Source organism: Orcinus orca, chromosome 5, assembly GCF_937001465.1.
Source record: "Orcinus orca chromosome 5, mOrcOrc1.1, whole genome shotgun sequence".
NCBI classification, from domain to species: Eukaryota; Metazoa; Chordata; class Mammalia; order Artiodactyla; family Delphinidae; genus Orcinus; species Orcinus orca.
In genome coordinates, this window is record NC_064563.1 from 141,156,176 (window position 1) to 141,180,896 (window position 24,721).

The 24,721-nt window shown below is 41.7% G+C and overlaps 1 protein-coding gene across 5 annotated transcripts in view; it reads right to left on the reverse strand.

Annotated features, from left to right (window-relative positions):
* Positions 1–251: 251 nt before the first annotated feature.
* VPS26C (VPS26 endosomal protein sorting factor C) overlaps positions 252–24,721 on the reverse strand; it is a 69,585-nt gene continuing 45,115 nt past the window's right edge. For 3 of the 5 annotated variants that reach the window (XM_033418289.2, XM_033418291.2, XM_004264552.4), the window contains one exon: positions 252–21,578. In XM_033418289.2, the coding sequence (XP_033274180.1) occupies positions 21,496–21,578 (83 nt within the window). In that variant the 3' untranslated portion in view covers positions 252–21,495. Of the gene's footprint in view, positions 24,610–24,721 lie in introns of all 5 variants that reach the window. The other 2 variants (XR_007477681.1, XM_033418288.2) reach the window with 2 other exon arrangements.

The window sequence follows — 24,721 nt, forward strand, 5'->3', positions numbered from 1 at the left end:
TGAAGTCTGGGAGGGTTATACCTCCAGCTTTGTTCTTTTTCCTCAGGATTGCTTTGGTAATTTGGGGTCTTTTGTGGTTCCATATAAATTTTAGGATTATTTGTTCTAGTTCTGTGAAAAATGTCCTGGGTATTTTGATAGGGATTGCATAAAATCTGTAGACTGCTTTGGGTAGTATGGCCATTTTAATAATATTAATTTTTCCAATCCAAGAGCCTGGGATATCTTTCCATTTCTTTGAATCATCTTCAGTTTTCTTCATCAGTATTTTATAGTTTTCAGAGTATAGGTATTTCACCTCCTTGGTTAAGTTTATTCCTAGGTTTTTTTTTTTAATGTGATTTTAAATGGGATTTTTGTTTTTAGTTTTTCTTTCTGATATTTCAGTATTAAAGAAATGAAATAGATCTCTGTATATTAATCTTGTATCCTGCAAACTTGCTGAATTAATTTATTAGTACTAATAGTTTTGGGGTGGAGACTTTAGGGTTCTCTATGTAAAGTGTCATGTCATCTGCAAGTAGTGATAGTTTTACCTCTTCCCTTCCAATTTGGATACCTTTTATTTCTTTTTCTTGTCTGATTGCTGTGGCTAGGACTTCCAATACTATCTTAAATAGAAGTGGTGAGAGTGGGCATCCTTGTCTTATTCCTGAATTTAGCAGGAAGTCTTAACAGCTTTTCACCATTGTGTATTACATTGGCTCAATGGGTTTGTCATAAATGTTCTTTATTATATTGAGACATGTTCCCTCTATACTCACTTTGATGTGAGTTTTTATAATGAATGGGTATTGAATTTAGTCAAATGTTTTTTCCACATCTATTGAGATGATCATGTGGCTTTTGTCTTTTGTTAATGTGGTGTGTCACACTGATTGACTTGTGTATGTTGAACCATCCTTGTGATCCTGGAATACATCCAACTTGATCATGGTGTATGATCCTTTTTATGTATTGTTGGATTCAGCTTGCTAATATTTTGTTGATTTTTGCATCTATATTCATTAAACATATTGACCTGTAATTTTTTTTTTTTTGGTAGTGTCTTTGTCTGGTTTTGGTATCAAGGTAATGGTGGCTTGTAGAATGAATATGGGAGTATTCCCTCCTCTTCAATTTTTAAAAATAGTTTGAGAAGTATACCACCTTCTTTATATGTTTGGTAGAATTCCCCCATGAAGCCATCCAGTCCTGGATTTTTGTTTGCCGGGAATTTTTAAATTACATTTCACTTCTAGTTATCGATCTGTACAAATTGTCTGTTTCTTCTTGACTCAATCTTGCCAGGCTGTATGTTTCTAGAAATGTGTCCATTTCTTCTAGGTTGTCAAATTAGTTGGCATATAACTGTTCATAGTATTCTCTTAGGATATTTTTGTATCTCTGTGGTATCGGCTGTTATTTTCTCCCCTTTCATTTCTTTTTATTTTAATTTAATTTTTTAATCGAAGTATAATTGATTTAAAATATTATGCCAACCTGCTGTACAGCAAAGTGACTCAGTTATACACATATATTCTTTTTTTAAATATTCTTTTCCATTATGGTTTATCACAGGATATTGAATATAGTTCCCTGTGCTATACAGTAGGACCTTGTTGTTTATCCATCCTGTATATAATAGTTTACATCTGCTGATCCCAAACTCCCAGTCCTTTCTTCCCTGACCCCCTCCCCCTTGGCAACCACAAGTCTGTTCTCTATATGAGTCTGTTTCTGTTTTGTAGATAGGTTCATTTGTGCCATGTAAGTAATACCATATGGTATTTGTCTTTCTCTTTCTGACTTGCTTCACTTAGTATGATAATCTCTAGTTGCATCGATGTTCCTGCAAATGGCATTATTTTGTTCTTTTTTATGGCTGAGTAGTATTCCATTGTATATATGTACCACATCTTCTTTATCCATTTATCTGTCAATGGACATTTAGGTTGTTTCCATGTTTTGGCTATTGTGAATATTGTTGCTATGAACATAGGGGTGCATGTACCTTTTTGAATTATAGTTTTGTCTGGGTATATATCCAGGAGTGGGATTGCTGGATCATATGGTAGCTCTATTTTTAGTTTTCTGAGGAACATCCACACTGTTTTCCACAGTGGCTGCACCAACTTACATCCCCACCACCAGGGTAGGAGGGTTCCCTTTTCTCCACACCCTCTCTAGCACTTGTTTGTAAACTTTTTAATAATGGCCATTCTGACTGGTGTGAGTTGGTATCTCATTGTAGTTTGATTTTCATTTCTCTAATAATTAGTGATGTTGAGCATCTTTTCATGTACCTACTGGCCATCTGTATGTCTTCTTTGGAGAAATGTCTATTAAGGTCTTCTGTCCATTTTTCGATTAGGTTGTTTGGTTTTTTTCTTGTTGAGTTGTATAAGCTGTTTGTATATTTTGGAGAGTAAGCCCTTGTCTGCAGAATCATTTGCAAATATTTTCTCCCATTCTGTAGGTTGTCATTTCATTTTTTTTTTATGGTTTCCTTTGCTGTGCAAAAGCTTGTAAATTTATTTTTGTTTTTATTTCTATTGCTTTGGGAGATTGACCTAAGAAAACATCAGCAGGCTTCCCTGGTGACACAGTGGTTGAGAGTCTGCCTGCCGACGCAGGGGATGCGGGTTCGTGTCCCGGTCCAGGAAGATCCCACGTGCAGTGGAGCGGCTGGGCCCGTGATCCGTGGCCGCTGGGCCTGCGCGTCTGGAGCCTGTGCTCCGCAGCGGGAGAGGCCACAACAGTGAGAGGCCTGCATACCGCAAAAAAAAAAAAAAAAAAAAAAATTGGCATGATTTATGCCAGAGAATGTTTTGCCTAGGCCCTCTTCTAGGAGTTTTATGGTGTCATGTCTTGTTTGTCTTTAAGCCATTTTGAGTTTATTTTTGTGCATGGTATGAAGGTGTGTTCTAATTTCATTGATTTACATGCAGCTGTCCAACTTTCCCAGCACCACTTGCTAAAGAGACTTTTTCCCATTTTATATTCTTGCCTCCTTTGTTGAAGATTAATTGACCATAGGCATGTGGGTTAATTTCTGGGCTCTCTATTCTGTTCCGTTGACCCATATGTCTTTTTTAATTTTTTAAACCAATACCACACTGTTTTGATTACTGTAGCTTTGCAGTATTGTCTGAAGTCTGGGAGAGTTATGCCTCCTGCTTTTTTTTCCTCAAGATTGCTTTGGCAATTCTGGGTCTTTGATGGTTCCATATAAATTTTTGGATTATTTGTTCTAGTTCTGTGAAAAATATCATGAGTATTTTCATAGGGATAGTATTTAATCTGTAGATTGCTTTGGGTAGTATTGCCATTTTAACAAGAAAGAAAGCAAGAGAAAAGATGTGGTTTTATTTATAATTTAGGTAAAAATAAAAAGCACAGTTAATGAACACTATTTTATTTAACTTTTTTTAATTTAAAATTTGAAAAAGACAGCATATCTCACTTTATCAAGCAATTTGTTTAAACCTAGAAGTTAAAGAATACGTTGGAAGGTGTTTAAAGATTGTTCAGATTAAGTTTGGCAGGAAGACAGTACTTATCTTTTGTCTAATTAATTTATAAATTAATTGATGTGTAATAGTTATTAGCAAAGAGTGACACCACAGAGAATTTGATTATCATGGAGCAGAACCATGTTTTAAGTTTTACTTAGTGTTCCAGCTTGTTTCAATCTGATTCATTGGCAATAGGTTCTTTGTTTACTTCCCTGAGTTATAAATACTTTGTATTCTTAGTTTCTACTGGGAGGAAAGAACAGAAATGTGTAACATAGAGCTTGAATGGGAAAAGGATTATAGGTCATGTGACTGGCATTAGTTATTCTTTTTTTAAAAATTATTCCCACATTTCTGATTTCATACATTTCTGAATCAAGGAAAGAACTTACATAATTTTATTCCCACAGAAATCATGCTTTTTACCCCTATCACTAGGTATTCCAGAACAGTGGCTGATAAGTAGTATTGCTTAAATGTTTGCATACATGAAGAAGTTAATGAGGCTGACCTTTTTTTCATGAGTTTATTGGCCACATGATTTTTTCTTTCTTCTAATAAATTTATTCATTTATTTATCTCTGGCCACATTGGATCTTTGTTGCTGCACACGGGCTTTCTCTAGTTGCAGTGAGCGGCAGCTACTCTTTGTTGCGGTGCATGGGCTTCTCATTGCATTGGCTTCTCTTGTTGTGGAGCACGGCCTCTAGCTATGTGGGCTTCGGTAATTGTGGCACACGGGTTCAGTAGCTGTGGCTTGTGGGCTCTAGAGCGCAGGCTCAGTAGTTGTGGTGCACAGGCTTAGTTGCTTCGCGGCATGTGGGATTTTCCTGGACCAGGGATTGAACCTGTGTCCTCTGCATTGGCAGGCCAGGGAAGTCCCTGATTTTTTCTTTCTTTTCTGAATTGTCTATTCATATTTTGACCTATTTTTCTTCTGAAATGTTATTTTTCTTACTGACCTGTGTGAGTGCTCTTATATGTACACTTCATGTCATTATGTGAATTTTTCCTAACTGGTCTTTTTTCTCTTTTAACTTATAGAAAAATGTAATGTATTGAAGGTTTTTACTTTTTCCATCAATATTTTCTTCATGATTTTTGTCAGTGTCATGTTTTAAAAGTTTCACCGTCCAACAGTTACATATTATCTATATCTTCTTGTGGTATTATGATGTCTGTCATTATTTACTTTCATATCTTTATACCTTTGGTATTTACTTCCTTTTGAGGTGCTTATTGGTAATATAATTTTTTTAAATTAATTATCTTTGGCTGTGTTGGGTCTTCGTTGTTGCACGCAGGATTCCTCTAGCGGTGGTGAGCAGGGGCTACTCTTCATTGCGGTGCATGGACTTCTTATTGCAGTGGCTTCTCTTTTTGCAGAGCACGGGCTCTAGGCACATGGGCTTCAGTAGTTGTGGTGCACGGGCTTAGTTGCTCCGCAGCGTGCGGAATCTTCCTGGACCAGGGCTCGAACCCGTGTCCCCTGAATTGGCAGGTGGATTCTTCCTTGCTGAATTCTTACATATACACATGGGTCCAATTATGGATTTTATATTTATTTAATTAACCTGTCTCTTTTGGCACTACTACCACACTTTTAATTTTCATATAATACTATCTCACATCTGGTTTGTATTACTTTGTTTTTCAAAATGTTATTGAATATCGTAACATATTTATTCTTCCATGTGAACCTTAGATCTAAAGAAAATATTACATTAAGCTGTGCATGGAACAAAGTTAAATGTTAAAATTTAAAAATTAATGAGAACTGATATCTTTACACTTGAGTCTATATATAATAACATGGCATTTTCCTCAACTTTAAAAAGTATTTCTAAATGTTTTATAGATTTCCTTAAATGTCTTGCAGATGTTTTATTAACAAGTTTTATTAAAATTATTCATTGTATTTTATAGTTTTATTTCTATTGTGAATGGAAACATTGATAAAATTAAATCTATTGTTTAGAAAGCTATTTTTACAGATCTATATATATAACAGGCTATTTTATTGAAGTGCCTTTATAGTTATAATAGTTTTTTTATTCAGTTGATTTTCTTGGGTTTCAAGGTTTTCAATCATATTATCTGCTAATAATGATAATTTTATGTCTCCTTTTGCAGTGTTTATACCTAATATAGGGAACAGAAACTCAGATTAGTTTCAGTGGAAAACTTGTTAGGATGCATCTAGACAAGATGCAAGGGAAGTCTAGGGATTTTTATTTTCCTCACCTACTCTCACAGTCCCCATGATCTCTGCATGCTGTGCAAACGGATCTATATCCTTTTCCCTTAGCATGAACCCATGGAAGGGGTCCTGGATTGGATTATCACTATGTCAGATGGAACTACCCTCTTGGGTTATCATAGTTGAAGTACCTGATCTAATCAGTTAAATCCAGATTAGAAGGGTTTCTTTTTTTTTTTTTAATTTTTTAATTTTATTTTTTTATACAGCAGGTTTTTATTAGTTATCCACTTTATACATATTAGTGTATACATGTCAATCCCAATCTCCCAATTCATCACACTACCCGCCCCCCCCCCGCTGCTTTCCCCCCTTGGTGTCCATACGTTTGTTCTCTACATCTGTGTCTCAATTTCTGTCCTGCAAACTGGTTCATCTGTACCATTTTTCTAGGTTCCACATATACGTGTTAATATACGATATTTGTTTTTCTCTTTCTGACTTACTTCACTATGACAGTCTCTAGATTCATCCAGGTCTCTACAAATGACCCAATTTCGTTCCTTTTTATGGCTGAGTAATATTCCATTGTATATATGTACCACACGTTAATATCTGAAAATCAATGTAATATACCATATTAACAGAATAAAGGTCAAAACAACCAACCACATGATTAGCTCAGTAGATACAGAGAAAGCAACTGACAAAATACAACACCCTTTCCTGGTAAAGACACTCAGCAAACTGGGGATAGCAGGGAACTTCCTCCACCTGATAAGAGCATTTATGAAAAACCAACGTCTTACAAACATCATACTTAACGGTGAAGGACTGAAAGGTTTCCTCCACGATCAGGAAAAGAAAAGGATGTCTGACCTTGGCACTTCTACTCAAAACCAGAGGATCTAATCTGGGCACTTGGGTAAAAAAAGAAATGGGACATTCAGATTGGAAAGGGAAACATAAAACTATATTTGCAGATAACATGATCTTGTATATAGAAAATCCTGAGGAATCTATCAAAACAAAAAACCCCCAAAACCCCCAAAACCTTTTAGAGGTAATAAATGTCAGCAAGACTGCTAGATACAAAACAATACATAAAAATCAATTGTATTTCTATACACTAGCAAAGAAGAACCTGAAATTAGGTTAAGAAAACAATTCCATTTACAACAGCATCAAAAAGAATAAGATACTTATAAATTTAACAAAAGTATTAGAATTGTACATTGAAAACAATAAACATTGTTGAAAGAAGTTAAACAGGGTGTAAATAAATCAAAAGACTTCTCATGTTCATGAACTGGAAGACATAATATTATAAAGACGATAATACCCCCAAAATTGATTCTTTGTAATCCCTATCAAAATACAAGCTACCTTTGTTGGCAGAAGTTGACAAGCTGGTCCTAAAATTCATATGGAAATGCAAAGGACCTAGAGTAACCAAAAGAATTTTGAAAATGAAGATAAAAGTTATAGGACTCACACTTGACAATTTCAAAACTTACTATAAAGCTACAGTAATCAAAACAGTGAGGTACTGACATAAGAATAGACTTGAGAGTCCAGAAACCAACACATCTATGGTCAATTTTTTTTTTTTTTTTTAAAGGAAAGAGGTGGCTGCGTTGGGTCTTTGCTGCTGTGCATGGGCTTTCTCTAGCTGCGGCGAGCGGGGGCTACTCTTCATTGAGACGCGCAGGCTTCTCATTGCAGTGGCTTCTCATTGCGGAGCACGGGCTGTAGGTGCGCAGGCTTCAGTAGTTGTGGCATGTGGGCTCAGTAGTTGTGGTGCACGGGCTTAGCTGCTTTGCAGCATGTGGGATCTTCCCGGACCAGGGATTGAACCCGAGTCCCCTGCACTGACAGGTGGATTCATAACCACTGCGCCACCCGAGAAGTCCCTATGGTCAATTTTTGACAAGGATGCCAAGACAATTCAGTGGGGAAAAAAATAGATTTTTTGACAAATGGTGCTGGGACAACTGGATATCTACATATAACAGAATGAAGTTAGATTCCCTACTTCACACCATATAAAAAATTAACTCAAAATTGATTATAGACATAAATCTAATAGCTAAAACTCTTTTTAAAAAAACCATAGGAGTAAATATTCATGACCTTTGGATTAGGCAGTGGTTCCTTAGATAGGACACCAAAAGCTCAAGCAACAGGGACTTCCCTGACTGTCCAGTGGTTAAGACTCCATGCTCCCAATGCAGGGGGCACGGGTTCGATCCCTGGTTTGGGAACTAAGATCCCTCATGCTGCATGGTGTGGCCAAAAACAAACAAAGCTCACGCGACAGAAGAAAAAAATAGATAAACTGGTCTACATCAAAACTTAAAACTTTTTCTACTGCAAATTACACCATCAAGATGGTGAAAAGACAACCCACACAGAATGGGGGAAAATACTTGCAAATCATATATCTGAAAAGAGACTTATATGCCAAATATACAAAGAACTCTCACAGCTCAATAGTAAAAAGACAAATAATCAAATTAAATAATTGGCGAAAGATCAGCATAGATATTTCTCCAAAGATGATATATCAATACAAATGGCCAATAAACATAAAAAGATGCTCAATACCATCAGTTATTAGGAAAATTAGAATCAAAATCACAAGATACCACTTCACACCCACTAGGATGACTATAATAAAAAAGGTGGACAATTACAGGTGGTGACAAGGATGTGGAGAAGCTGGAACCTTGTGCATTACTGGTGGGAATGTAAAATGGTGCAGATGCTTTAGAAAACATTTTGCAGTTCCCCTAAAGGTTAAACACAGAGCCATCATATGATCCTGCAATTCTATTCCTGGATGTATATCTAAGAGAAATAAAAACATATGTCCATACAAAACCTTGTACATGAATGTTCATAGCAGAATTTTTTCTTAATAGCGAAAAAGTGAAAACAGTTCAAATGTCTGTTAACTGATGAATGAATAAACACAATGTGGTATGTCTATACAATGGAATATTATTTTGCAATAAACAGTAATGAGGTACTAGGGAGATCAGCCAAGATGGTACAGTAGAAAGACCCTGAGCTCACCTCCTCTCATGGGCACACAAAAATTACAACTATTTACAGAACAGTCATTGACGAAAAAGACCTGAACCTACCAGAAAAGATCTTCTGCAACTAAAGGTATTAAGAAGGAACCACAACAAGATGGGGGGGAGGGGCAGAGTTGCAATACAGTCAGGTCCCATACCCTGGGGTGGGTGACCCACAAATGTGAGAATAATTACAATTGCAGAGGTCCTCCTAAGGGAGGGAGGGGTCTGAGCCCCACAGTGGGCTCCGCAGTGCCTATGCTGGGAAAATGAGCCCCCAGAACGTTTGGCTTTGAAGGCCAGCGGGGCTTGCTTTCAGGAGTCCCAGAGGGCTGGGGGAAACGGAGACTCCTCTCTTAAAGGGCACACACAAAAGCTCACACTCCAGGATCCAGGGCAGAAGCAGTAATTTGAAAGGAGCCTGGGTCAGACCCACCTGCTGATCTCAGAGAGTCTCCCAGAGAGGCGGGAGGCAACTGGAGCTCACCCTGTGGACACCGACACAGGCAGCAGCCATTTGGGGAGCTCTTTCTGCCACATGGATACTGCTGCTGGCAAGCATCATTTTGGAATCCTCCCTCTAGTTTCAGGACCCAGCCCTGCCCCACCCAATAGCCTGAAGGCACCAGTACTGGGAGGCCTCAGGCCAAACAACTAACTGGGTGGGGACACAGCCCCACCCACCAGCAGACAGGCTGCCCTAAGTCCCCCTGACCCCACAGCCACCCCTGGACATATAGCCCTGCTTACCAGGGGGTGCAGAACCTGGCCCCATAAACCAGTGTGCAGGCACTAGACTTGGGACCCCCCAGGACACAGCTCCACCTACCAAGGCACCAGCCCCGGAATCTCTGGCCTCTCTGCCAGCGATCCTGCTGTAGCCTTGGGATGAGCCTTACCCACCAGCAGGCGGACAACAGCCCAGGACAAACACAGCCCCACAGACTGCAGACCCAGCCTGCCCACCAGCAGGCTGGCACCAGCCCTGGGGCTGGCTGGGCCCTGGACCCACCACTGGCAGGCTAACACGAGCTTCAGGACACTCCAGATCCTGCGGCCAGCTGTATCAGGGACTGGCCCCACATACCAGCAGTCCGATATCAGCTCTGGAACCCCTGGGTCCTGCAGCCAGACTCTAGGACCAGCTCTGCCTGCCAGTGGGCAAGCACCAGCCCTGGGGTCTCCTGGACCCCAACGTTGCCCACCAGTGAGCCAGTTCTAGCCCCAAGGCCGCCCAGGGTTCCACAGCCAGCTGATTTATTACACTGCCCTGCCAGCCAGTGGCCAGCAGCCTCTGCACAAGACAGGGCCTGCAGCCAACCAGACCGAGGGCCAAGCAAGCCTACCAGATGACCCACAGTCATCAATCTGCCACAACAGGCCCCACACAGCCCACAGAGGGGGCACCCCTAGAGCATACAGCTCAGGTGACCAGAGGGGAGTGCCCTGCTGGGACACACAGGATGTCACCTACAAAAGGCCACTTCTATAAGGTTGGGAAACATAACCAACTCACCAGATACATAAAAATAAAGACAGCAAGTTAGGCAAAATTAGGAGACAGAGGAACATATTCCAAGCAAAGAAGCAAGATAAAATCCCAGAAGAACTAAGTGAAGCGGAGACAGGTAATCTACCCAAGAAAGAGGTCAGGGTAATGGTCAGAAAGATGATTAAAGAACTTTGGAGAAGAATGGATACACAAGGTGAGAAGTTAGAAGTTTTTAACAGAGTTGGAAAATATAAAAAACAGAGATGAATACAATAATGGAAATCAATAATATAGTAGAAGGCATCAACAGTAGACTAAATTATAAAGGAACAGATCAGTGAACTGGAACACAAAGTAGTGCAAATCAATGCTGCTGAACAGAAAAACAATAAAAGAATGAAAAGAAATGAGGACAGTTTAAGAGACCGTTGGGACAACATCAGCATACTACTACTTGCATTATAGGGTTCCCAGAAGAAGAGACAGAGAAAGGGACTGAGTATATATTTAAAGACACAATAGCTGAAAACTTCCCTAATCTGGAAAAGGAAATAGTCATCCAATCAAGGAAGTGCAGAGCAGCCCCAAAAAGATTAATCCAAAGAGGAACACACTGTAACATACTGTAATTAAAATGGCAAAAATTAAAGATAAAGAGAGAATATTAAAAGCAGCAAGGGAAAAGCAACAAGTTACATAGAAGGGAACTCCCATAAGGCTATCAATCAGCAGACTTTTCAAAGGAAACTCTGCAGACCAGAGTGGAGTGGCATGATATATTTAAAATGATAAAAGGAGAAAATCTACAACCAAGAATACTCTACCCAGCAAGGCTTTCATTCAGATTTGATGGAGATATCAAAAGTTTTACAGACAAGCAAAAGCTAAAAGAGTTCACCGCCACCAAACCAGCTTTACAAAAATGTTAGAGCGACTTCTCTAAGCAAAAAAGAAAAGGTCACAACTAGAAATGTGAACATTACAACAGGAAAAATCTCATTGGTAAAGGCAGATATGCAGTAAAGGTAGTAAATCATCCATGCACAAAGCTAGTAGGGAGGTTAAAAGACAAATGTAATAAAATCATCTATATCCACAATAGGCAGTTAAGGGATACACAAAATAATTGTATGTAAAATATGATGTCAGAAACAGTAATTGTGAGGGGAGGAGAGTACAAATGCAGGGTTGTTAAAATGCATTGCAATTCAGAGATCAGCAACAAAACAATCACATACATATATAGATTGCTATATATAAACATCATGGTAACCACAAACCAAAAATAACAGATATGCACACAAAAAAGAGAAAAGAATCCAAACATAACACTAGAGAGAGTCATCAAATCACAAGAGAAGAAAACAAAAGAAGGAAAACGGCTTACAAAACAACTCCAAGACAATTTTAAAAAACTGCAATAAGAACGTACATATCAATAATTAAATGTAAATGGACTAAATTCTCCAATCAAAAGACATATAGTGGCTGAATGGATACAAAAATAACACCCATATATATGCTGCCTACAAGAGACTCATTTCAGATCTAAAGACACACACAGACTGAAAGTAAGAGGATAGAAAAAGGTATTCCATGCAAATGGAAATCAAAAGAAAGCTGGGGTAGCAATACTTCTTTTAAAAAAAATACATTTATTTATTTATTTTATTTTTGGCTTCTCTTGTCGTGGAGCACGGGCTGTAGGCACACGGGCTCAGTAGTTGTGGCTCGTGGGCTCTAGAACACAGGCTCAGTAGTTGTGGTGCATGGACTTAGTTGCTCCATGGCATGTGGGATCTTCCTGGACCGGGGATCAAACCCACGTCCCCTGCATTGGCAGGCGGATTCTTAACCACTGTGCCACCAGGGAAGTCCCAATAATTATATCAGTCAAAACAGACGGATAGAGACAAAGAAGGACATTACATAATGATCAAGGGATCAATCCAAGAAGAAGATATAACAATTGTTTATTAACAATTGTTAATAAATACACACAAACACACACACACACCCAACACAGGCCACAGCAGTGGTCAGAAAAGAAAAAGAAATAAAAGGAATCCAAACTGGAAAGGAAGAAGTAAAACTGTCACTGTTTGCTGGTAACATGATATTATACCTAGAAAATCCTAAAGATGCCTCCAAAAAACTACTAGAGCTCACAAATGAATTCAGTAAAGTTGCAGGATATAAAATTAACATAAAGAAATCTGTTGCATTTCTATACACTAACAACAAACTATCTGAAAGAGAAATTAAAGAAACAATCCCATTTGCAATCACATTAAAAAGAATAAAATACCTAGGAATGAGCCTACCTAAGGAAGTAAAAGACCTGTACTCAGAAAACTATAAGGCATTGATGAAAGAAACTGAAGATGACACAGATAAAAAGATACACCATGCTCATGGATTCAAAGAATTAATATTGTTAAAATGATCATACTACCCAAGGCAAGCTACAGATTCAATGTAATCTCTATCAAAATACCAATGGCATGTTTCACAGAACTAGAACAAATAAATTTTAAAATTTTATGGAAACACAAAAGATCCTGAATAGCCAAAACAATCTTGAGAAAGAAGAACAGAAGAATCATGCTTCCTGAGTTAAGACTATACTACAAAGCTACAGTATTCAAAAACAGTATGGTACTGACACAAAAACAGACACATAGCTCAATGAAACGGAATAGAAAGCCCAGAAATAAACCTACCCACTTATGGTCAATTAATCTACAACAAAGGAGGCAAGAATATACAATGGAGAAAAGACAATCTCTTCAATAAGTGGTGCTGGGAAAACTGGACAGTTACATGTGAAAAAATAAAATGAGGACATTTTCTAATACTACATACAAAAATAAACTCAAAATGGATTAAAGACCTAAATGTAAGATCTGAAACCATAAAACTCCTAGAAAACATATGCAAACACTCTTTGACATAAGTCATAGCAATATTTTTTTGGATCTGTCCCCTAAGGCAAAGAAAAAACAGCAAAAATAAACAAATGGGGCCTAATTAAACTTAAAAGCTTTTGCACAGCCAAGGAAACCAATAAAATGAAAATACAATGTACTGAATGGGAGAATATATTTGCAAATTATATGACTAATAAGGGGATAATATCCAACATACATAAATGGCTCACACAACTCAACATGAAAAAAACAAAAAACCTGATTTAAAAAATGGACATAAGACCTGAATAGACATTTTTTCCAAATAAGACATACAGACAGCCAACAGGAACACGAAAAGATGCTCAATGTCATTAATCATCAGAGAAAATGCAAATCAAAACTACAATGAGATATTACCTCACACCTGTCAGAATGGTTGTTATCAAAAAGACAATAAGTAACAAGTATTGGTGAGGGTGTGGAGAAAACAACAATGAGGTATCACCTCACATCTATCAGAATGGCTATCATCAAAAAGTCTACAATTAACAAAAGTTGTAGAGGATGTGGAGAAAAGGGAACCCTCGTATACTGTTGGTGGGAATGTAAATTGGTGCAGCCACTATGGAAAACAGAATGGAGGTTCCTCAAAAACTTAAAAATAGAACTGCCATACAATCCAGCAATTTCCCTCCTGGGTGTTTATCCGAAGTAAACAAAAACACGAATTCAAAAAGATATATACGCCCCTATATTCACTGCAGCATTTACAAAAGCCAAGATATGGAAGCAAATAAGTACCCATCTATACATGAATGGATAAAGACGATGTGGTGTGTGTATACACACACACACACACACATATGAACAATGGAATATTATTCAGCCATAAAAAAGAATGAATTGTTACCATCTGCAACAACGTGGATGGACTTAGAGGGTATTATGCTTAGTGAAATAAGTTCAGAAACACAAATACTGTATGTTAATCACTTATATGTACAATCTAAAAAGCAAAACTAGTGAATATAACAAAAAAGAAAAAAGACTCACAGATATAGAGAACAAACTAGTAGTTACCAGTGGGGAGAGGGAAATGGGGAGTGGCAAAAGAGGGGCAGGGGATTAAGAGGTACAAACTACTATGCATAAAATAAATAAGCTAGAATATAAAGCTTAATATATTATATGGCACAGGGAACATAGCCAATATTTTATAATACCTATAAATGGAGTATAACCTTTAAAAATTGTGAATCAATATGTTGTCTGTATACCTTAAACCTATATAATATTGTAAATCAACTATACCTCAATAAAATCAGCCAACTTATAAAATAAAAATAAAATGACTATTGAAAAAATAATATCTACTTTACAAGCTTCTGATAATGAGAACATGAAATAAGCTATGTAAAGTTTATAGCGTAAGACACCTGGCACATAATAAGTACTCAATAAAGTTATTTTACTTATTGTGGTAGAAGATTTTTCTAACTTCCATGTAGTCTATTCAAATATAAATAAAAGCTGCCACGGAATATATTTATATCCATATTCTAGAATGGATTTAGGTCTGCATGCCCAGGAATGCAGGCAGTTCATTTCCATTTGATAGTCCAAACAAAAACATCTGGCTCTGGTATCTGAAAGAAACTGCATGAAGTTTTTTTTAAGTTAAGAGTGTTCTGTTTGTAGATCACAAACCCTTATCTCCAGCTTTTTACTCTATAAAGAAAATGCATGTGTGAACTAACCATTTGGAATCCTCTCGTAAAAGGTGGTCGTTACCCACTAATTAAAAATACATCTAAACTATTAGGTATAAAATAAGCTACAAGGATATATTGTACAACACAGGGAATATAGCCAATATTTTATAATAATTATAAATGGAATATAACCTTTAAAAATTGTGAGTCACTATATTATACACCTGTAACTTATATAATGTGGTACATCAACTATACTTCAATAAAATTTTTGTGAACTAATAACCTATTGAGTGACAACTTAAGACTCTACAGTTTTTTTAATTCAAGTACTTTATGTATTCCTATGTATATATTCAAACACTATATAAATAAAATGCAGTAATATACATATATACATATATTACTGCATTTAATTCTCATGATGTTCTTATGAATAAGTATCATTGGTCCCATTTTACAAATGAGAAAACTGTGGCTTATGGAATTCAGTTATCTTGCTTAGGGTTACACAAGAAATAAGTATCCCAGTGCCCTAGTTCTTAGTACAATGCCCCACATATTAAACTATTTAATAAATAATTGTGGAATTAATGACTGTTAGAATAAATTAATTTTAAAAATACATCTAAAAATGTAAAAAAAAACAAAACCAAAATACTTATGAGGGAGGGGGAGGGAAAGGCCAAGACAGAAGGAGCACGAGGCGGCTGATAGGAGGAGACTAAGAGGCGGCGCTGCACTTGACAACCAGCATGCCAAGATGTCAGAAGAGGCAGAAGTAGATGGGAGAGAGAGACTCAGAGAGCCAAAGAGGGCAAGAGACTGGACTCTAAGAGACCCCTGGAATGACAGCTCTATGCAGTTCAGAACCAGAACGACGATGGCTGAACCCGGGTTCATGGTGACATGGCAAAGCACTGATACTAACCTCTTATTCAGAATGTCCCAACAGGTATCAATGTTAAGGTACCAGAAAGAACCAAAACCAAAGCCCTGCTCTAGACTTTGTGGAAAGACTTACTGTCCTGCTGTGGAAAAATACTGTAAAACCCACATTGTCACGTGGTAGTGCATTTGTAGGTGGTGCACAGACAGGCAGAAAGTGTGCACATGTCCTTTGCTTGGTTGTGGGAACTAAGTAGTTCATTTCTAGGTTTGTTGAGGATTTGTCAGTAGCTGCCTCAAATGCAATGAGTGATGGATGGCTCACCCTAAAAAGGAATTCCCCATTTCAGGAATGTCAGTTTAATGATTCCTTACTTTGTACCTTTTTGCTCCTTGAGGGTAGTTTTTTGGTGAAGCTCAGTGTCATTCACTGGGAAACAGCTTGACTGATTCTTACTTTGTGAATTGCCATTTTAATCCAGGGAAAAACTACAGTTATCTTCAAATGAGTTAGAACTAAGCTGGGATGGATATACTGAGATTAGACTGACTCACACTTCAAACATCTCATCATTTCCCTTCCCAACTGCTTCTTTTTAGTTTTCTTGGACAGCTTTGGAAAGTAACTATGGGACTGAATAAATCTTAAAATATGCTACCCCTCCCCCCCCCAAATAAAGCAGTTATGAGGTAGTGACAAACGTTACAATGCAAATGAACCTTAAATACATTATGCTAAGTGAGAGAAGCCAGTCACAAAAGACCACACAATATATGATTCCATTCACATGAAATACCCAGAATACACAAACCTATGGAGACAGAAAGTAAATTAGTGGTTGCTTGGGGCTGAAGAGGAAGGGACTGACTACTAATGGCTTCAGGCTTTCTTTTTAGTGAAGAAAATAATCTAAACTTAGATTTTGGTGATGGTTCCACATCTCTATGAGTATACTAAAACTATCAAATTGCGTACTTTACATGGGTAAATTTTATGGTCCATGAATTATATTTCAATAAAGATGTTAACAAAGACATCTTTTGGGTATGACATAATCTATACGACTCTGTGCTTTTCTAAACGTTTGAAATTTCCAAAATAAAAGGTTAAAATAATATATACCTTATGGCATCCATCAAGATGATCCTCAATAGAGTTGATACTTGACCTTTGACCTTTTTCCACCTTCATCCTTTCTCCCATTCTGATGCCTGGAATGCGGATGTGATGGCTGGAGCTGGCTGCTACTATCTTAGAACATGAAGACAAGGGTCACACCCTAGAAAAGGCATCACAGTGAGCTGGAAGTAGCCTGGATCTCTAAGAACATCTTGGCTCTGAGCTGCTACGCCAGCTCTGGACTACCTACCTGTGGACATTTATACGAGTCCTGTTTAAGCCACTCTTCACTTTGGGTCTCCCTTACTCACTCACTAAACCTAATCCTAACTGATAATGTCGTATTTTTATATTAGGGCTATGCTGGTTTCATAAAATAAATTAGAAGGTTTTTCATCCTTCTCTATATCCTGCAAAAGGTTAAATAACAGAGGAACTATCTAATCTTTAAAGCTTTGATAGAAACCTGCTGTAAAACCATCTGGGGCCTGGCACCTTTTCAGTGATACTTCTTTGGCAGTTTTTTCAATTTCTTCCATAGGCTATCATTTTATTCTGGTACCCCATCTTTTCTGGAGTCACTCTGCATTTTATCGACATTTGCAAATTTATTAGCAGGAAATGCACATACTGTAATATTATAATTCTTATCAGGTTCCTTTTAATATGAAATTGTTCCTAGTGTTACGTATTTTTCTCCCTTCACTTCATTTTGTTCTATTAAAGATCAGCCGGTTGAATTAGGCTTTTCAAAGTATAAATTTGTGGACTTATTTATAAATTTCCAGTGTTTTAAATTTCATATCAATATTAATTGGTTCCTGCTTTTATCATGTTTATTTCCTATTTATTTTGCTTATCTAGAGTTTTAATTTGAATGCCTAACTCATTAGTCTTCATTCTCTCTGGTATAATAAAAACATTTAAGGCTATGAATTTTCCTCTGACTGCAGCACTGGCCATAGTGCAAAGCTCTTGCTAAACAGTATACTCATTTTCATTAAATCTAAAAGGGTCCATAAATGAAGTTTTAGTTTCCTCTTTGAAGAATGTAATAAAATTTACAAGTGGTTATACTGAATTTGATTTTCCTTTTAGTATCAATTTCTAATTTTATTGCATTATGATAGAGTATGTGGCTTGGGCAATTTCTACATGTTAACATTTTACTGAGTTTTTTTCTTTCATTGATTTTTGCAATTTTTCCATGGATTGAAAAGTATGTATTTTCTGTAAAATATAAAGGAACATGGTGGTGAACATTTTAGGAAGTAAATACTCAATTCTTAAACTTGTCTGCTCTTTTACTGTACTGGGTTTTGAATTTGAGTTTTCTTAATATATACTGATGTTGAAGCTATTTTAAAACAAAAATGAGTATTTAAGATTTTTATTTTTCTGCTCTTTTCTACCACTTTTCCACAGCTAAGTCTGAGCACACCCCTTTCTTGGTGTATCCAGCAGCAGTAGGTCTGGGTTGCTGGCCCAGCCTCCCCCAGGTGGCTGCTCATCTGAAGACAGAAAAAGCTCCTCCCACTTCTGTCACATAAGACCCAGAGGTTGTGGTCTTAAAACTCTAATCCTTGATCGAGATGGGAGGCAGTGATCACATCCCCTGTCGTGGGGCCCTTGCTGAACAAACCCCATCTCTCAGAAATCCTTTTCTCTGGAGCTGCTTCTTCATGGACCTTCACAGAGCCTCCTGCCACTACTGGACTTTGTCAAGGGAATCAAACAGGCCTCTCCTGGAGAAAGGACAGCTGATCCAGATGACAAGCAACCAAACATTCTAGTGTTATGTCAACCCTTAGTCTTCAACAAGCAGATGCTCCCCCAAATCTGATGAGTCCTGAAGAAGCAGGCACAAATGATGTATGTCTTTCCATCAGCCGCAATCCCCTCAACTTTAAATGGGGATAAGAGTTCCCTCCTCATAGTGTTGCTACACAATTAAGATAATACATGCATGGCACTCAGCACAGGGTCTGATCCAGAATAACAATGAATGCTCACAGAGCTCCTGCTCTCATTAGATGCACAGACATGGTCGGTATCTATCAACACTCCAGCAACCGAAACCATCTGCGTGGAGGCCCCTGAGTGGGAGCGGCCCAGCCCTCGGGGAGGGCGGCCTCCCTTGAGAAAGCAGTTCCTGCAGGTTTCAAGGATGTGTGGGAACCAGCACCAGACAAGAGTAGCACCATACTCACCAGCCCGCAGCAGCTCTCCTCCCAGAACACAGGATGAAAGGGCTGCGTCACAGCTGTCATCACAGAATTTATCTTGGTATTGACACTTCTCCCAGGAAAACCTAACCAAATCTCTTAGATCTCTAGAACAGTTAGTGACAGTGAAAACCAGCCTGTTTTCCTTCCACTCTGGTCAGGGAGGTTTTACTGGGTAGGGCTGGGTCAGCTGTGTCCTGGGGTGGCTGGATGAGGTCAGCAACAGCTCCGGGGAGTGCTGGTCTACACCCGCCCTGGTGTTTGACCAGCTGGGCTCGGGCAAGGTTCTGGACCCTTAAGAATCTTGATGCAGAGGGTGGGCATGAAGATAAAGGAGTATTTCTTCATACTACGTGCATGTGGACCTCGGGCTGTACGAGAGGCATGGGTGGGATTGGGCCCTACGTCACAAGCTCCAGGGCAGGACAGGGCAGGGCTGCTGCAGCCCAGACACCCGGCAATCCCATGCTCTGAAGATGACCCATTCCTTTCCCTCTCCGGTGACCGCGACACAGGTGAGAGGCTAGCTGTTCGGCTCACACATTCCTTGTGCTCAGCATGGTCTAGGTGGGGAGTAGGCCTGTTCCCATCCAGCCACGGGAAGGGGCCCACATCCTCCCTATCACAACCACACCCTGCTGCAAAGGAGTTGGAAGTCGGTCCCCAGTCAGGTGGGCACGGCTCCACGGAAATGCAACCCTATTTCTGAACTCGGAAGGGAATCAGAGAGGGGCTGTGGAGAACACTGGTGATCTGCCATAGCCCAAAGTGCCGCCAGTATGTGGGGGGTAATCTTACCCCAAAGGTCTTAAAGGTTATTCAGACTCAGGCTCCGGAATTATGAGCCTCAAGAAGGCAGAAATGACACCAGGGACCCACCTCCCCCCAGCTACCGGAGCAGGTAGGCTCCGGACATGAGCTCTGGGTGAAGACAGGCACAGTATTTTGGCTTCTTTTTTAAACGTTTTATTTCTGATTGACGTCTCCACCTTTCCTGTGGAACTCACGGTGCAGCTGAGAACCAGAGCAAGGCCCCATTTCTGCTGGAGCTCCAAGAGCCAGAAGGTGCTCCTGCCTAACCGGGCATTTCCCCAAAAAATGTACTGTTTTAGGTTCATGGCCTCTTTCCTTCACCTCCCCTTCCTCCTGCTGTAATAGGAGAACCTGACAACGGACACCCCCGGCTCCAGCCAGGGCAGTAGTGGGACTGCTGCTGCCCAAGATACCCAAACGTCCGAGTTTTCCTTAATAACTTATGGTGGAGGTGCCCGTCCAAGAAGCGCAAGGAAATGGCCCTCGCTCGGGCCCCTCGAGGTTGAATAAAATGATAAAGGCGGCCGGGCTGCTGGCAGCTCTTCAGGTGATGATTATTCCCTCAGGAGAGGAAGGCCAGGCAGTGTGCACAGCGCGCGGCTTACTTCTGAGGTTAACTGTGGACCCAGAGAAACAGCAGGATGTGAAGGAAGAAATGTGTTGTAACAGACCCACCGTACACTGCAAATCCCAACAGGAGGCGAGGGAGAAAATGGCTTCAGGCCAGACTACCTCCCCCGACCCCGCCAACGCAGGTCCCTCAGGTGGGATGGAGGTGGGCCAAGTTCATCAGGTCCAGGTCCCGCCCAGCACAGAGGGCTCTTCACTGCTGGCCTGGGCCCGGGTCCCCTGCCACTCAGAACCCAGCCAACAACGACGGGCGTGGACACGTGTTTTTATCCCTGACAGAACCTAGCACTTAAATGGACTCTGGGAAGACAGCAGTAGGCAACTTCACACCAGGTCCTGAGACTCAGAACTACTCCAGCACCAGCCGTGGTCACCAGATCCCCTCACTCCCGGGAGGGCGAAGCATACTTTCCCCAGGTCCCCAGAAGTTCTGAAGTTATCACGACAAATGTTATAAAAGACAAGAGAGTGGGAAACACGCTGCGCATCTGCAGCGGCGCCGCAGCACCCTCCTTGGCGGGCGTCTGCCAACGTCATGAGCAACCAGCACGCCTGTCGCCACCCTGCGGGGTCGGGGAGCCGTCGGGAGCCCTGGCCACAACCGTCGGCCAGACGGGAGGTTTCCTTTGTCCCTGACCTCACTTTCCAGCAAAGCTCAGACTCCGTTACAACTGTGCTCTGAACCTAAGAAGGAGGAGGTTGGTCAGGAGTCACAGGAAATTTACTCTCTGGGAAACGATCTTGCCAGCGCCATGAAGAAATCCTGATGAATTTCAAAGGGAAGCTCTGACTACAGGGGCCTCGAGGGAATGAGGAAGAAGGGTCAGACTCATTTCTGATACAGAACCATCAAGAGAGCGAGTTTGCTGCCGCCGGCTTCGGCTCCCGTAGGTCGGCACGGCTGCATCTCCCCCTGTTCCCGCCTACATCCTGCAGAGCTTCAGCGGGAAGTTCTCTGTGATGAGGTGCTCAGGGTGAAGCAGCACAACGATGTTCACCTCGAACTCTGGGAAGAGAAAGGACAGGCTTTATGCCCACCGGCCCGGAGCAGCGGGAACCAAACACCAACCCCGCCACGGGCGCAGCGAACTCTCGACAGAGGGAGCACCGGGCATTGCGTGGGTTTGCACGTACGTCATCCCAAGCGTCCAGGAGAATCAGTGTAGATGCTACGCTGGCGAGACTGCCTAAGTAAGCTGGTCTTCTCACCTTGGAACATGCTGTAAGGCCTCAGCTTCCCCAAACACTCTCCTGGTCCTTCGTCTTTACTGCAGAGAATCTTCTAGAATCCTGTCAATTCACGTGTACTCTTTGGCTTTATTTTTACATTTCCTACAGTTCTTAATGGGAGAGTGGACTCCAAACCGGCCTACCGCTGTCTGGGGACACGTCTCCCAGCCCAGGCAAGAAACAACGTTCAGAAACAGCAAGCAGTCTAACTGTAGCTCCTTTGGATACTGGTTGGTTTCCCTACAACACCTGTTCAAACATCCCTCTTTTACCTTTCAGCAAACAGGAGTCTTCTCCCCAGCTCTCCAGCCGCTAAGGGTAAGCTTACTGACAGAAAGAGGGGCGTGCGTGACGAGGGAGTCCCCGAAGAGAGTCCAGCCCAGGTCCCTCCCCAGCATGAAGAGCGAGGCGGGCAGCACTGCAGCGCAGGGCTCAGCTGGGGAACGGGCTGGGGGTCAGCTCGTCCAGGACCCCGCCTGCGGCCCAAGGACAACGTCCCCATGTGTGGCTGTCACCTTCGCCAAGCATCAGCCGGGACAGGAGTTGTGCACCAGCAGCACGCACCCTGTTCCTTTCCTTTCTGTTCCTTGATGATGGTCAGGCACCGGAACAGCCCCTGGCCCTGCCCGGCACCATCCCTCCCCAGGTCCTCTAACCACCTCGCGGTCCTCCCTGGCGGGGGGCACCGTGAGCTGGGCTGGAGGACGCCGCAGGCCTGGCCGTGCACACGAAGCCCCCTGCGGTCAAGGTGAAGGGGTACACCCAGATGTGCGCCTAACGCAGGACGCGGGGCTCACCCCGCCCGCACCCGAGACCCAGAGCCCGACCTCGCCAGCCACGCGACAGCAACCCAGGGGCTATGAGAGGCTGCGGCGCTCAATGACCGTGGGCCACCTCCTCCCTGGGGGACCCCCCCAGCTGACGGGGCGGCCACTGCGCAAGCCCCCAAATAGACGAAACAGGAGCCACGAGGACAAAAGCATCAGTGATGTCTTGGCTGAGGGACTGAGGGCGCTATTTCTATGGAAGAATCACAGGCACCTCATTAAATCTTATATGGACACTTAGGAAGTCTGACAAATATAACACACAGGAAACAGAGGTGCCTAATGCATAGTACAGCAGAAAAAACTAATTTTTGGACCTTTTTTGAAGTTTACGTAGGAAAAACAAGTTGAGAAATCAACAGACAAGCTCCTCCTCAACTTCAAATCAAAGTACAGTCGACCTTTGAACAACGCCGCCCCTGCACACGGTTGGCGGTCTGCATAGAGGTTACAGGCTGCCCCTTATGCAGCAGTTCCTCCACAGCTGTTCTGCATCTGCAGGTTCACCCAACCGTGGCTCACGCAGCACTGCAGTGTATGCTCCCGAATAAACACCCGTTTCAGAACACGGCGTGCAGCGTGGCAGGGAGCACCCCGGGGGGACGCGCGGGGCTGGCACGAGGCTGTGGCCGGGAGGCTCCTGGGGGCTGCAGGCACTGACTCTGCACTCGAGGCCCTGGGGCCTCTGGACTGTGTACAGTGGGCATGTACCACCTACTCAGTAACCATACACAGTTTCTGAGAAAAAACATGGTACCTTGTCAGCTCGGGTCAAGTCTGACCCTATGTCATCTTTCAGCTGACCGTGCTCTGTATTCGGTGAACAGCTGGGTCTGTCGCCCTCATTTCTATTGACAAGGGTGTCCTGACCCCATTATGTTCTTGCTACAATATAACGTTTCAGATAAAGCACTCGAGGGCTCCACTGTATTAGACTGTGCTTCTGGCCTGCCAGGCTGGCGGGGCTCCGGGGTTCACGCTCACACAAGGGCACAGCAAGGTCTGAGAAGCACCCCGTGATGCCAGGTGTGACCACCTTTCCCTCTCTTAAAACAAAGGGCATACACTCAGCTTCGGTGATGAAATTCTACTTACTTCAAATTTTTTTTTTTTGGCTGTACCATGCAGTTCGCGGAATCTTAGTTCCCAGACCAGACACTGAACCTGGGCCACGGCAGTGAAAGCGCCAAGTCCTAACCACTGGACCGGCAGGGAGTTCTCTCTACTTTCTTCAATTTTAAATTACATTATTTGTAATTATTTAAAGTAAAATCACAGTCTAATTAAAAAAAAAGAGAGATTGTCTCTGGACTAGTAATAATGTATGTTAGAAGATTTAGGGGGAATAGGACATTAAGAAAACACACTGGCCTTAGGGACTGTGCTCCCATTTCTCAATGAAATGGGTATAAAAACAACCATTTACCAAAAGCTCCTAATTCTATCTATTCACCAGTGAGCCTGCACATGACACAGAGCCCGGGGACACTTCTGTGGTCTTTTGGTCAGTCTGCAGAAGGTCGTGTCAGCCAGGGCAGAGGCCCGAGGGTCCATCCTGCTGTGTCTCTGTGGTGGGGAGTAAGCTCTCCACTGAACTTCGTAAGCATGAACATTTTATTAGGATGAATGCACCATCAAAATACTTTATAGAAACACTTAAAACCATGGAAAGGTTCATAATACAAAGTGAAGGGAGGAAAAGCAGGATAGAAAACTGCATCTGTCATGTGATTCAGATCTTGTGGTCAAAATATCTACCCACGCATTCATGGAGAAGACCGACACACCCTCGGCTGCTGGAGCTAAAGCCCTCGGGAAGATTACCGTTCACACTGGGCTGTCTCAGGTCTCGCGTCTCCGTCAAATGCCAGCCCATCAGGGAGCCGACCTGACCTCCTCATGCGCCCGGCTGGCTGCTCCCTGGCTGAGTTAGTGTCCTTCACAGAGCTCGTGGTCACCTACCCAGCCCACGCTGTCTCCCTGGGGGGAGGAGACACAAGTTCCTCGGAGCCGGGACTGCTCACCGGGGACCCTCAGCGCCACACAGCTGCTCTGCCTGCGTTTTTGTTGAGTGACTGAAGGACTGGGTGCT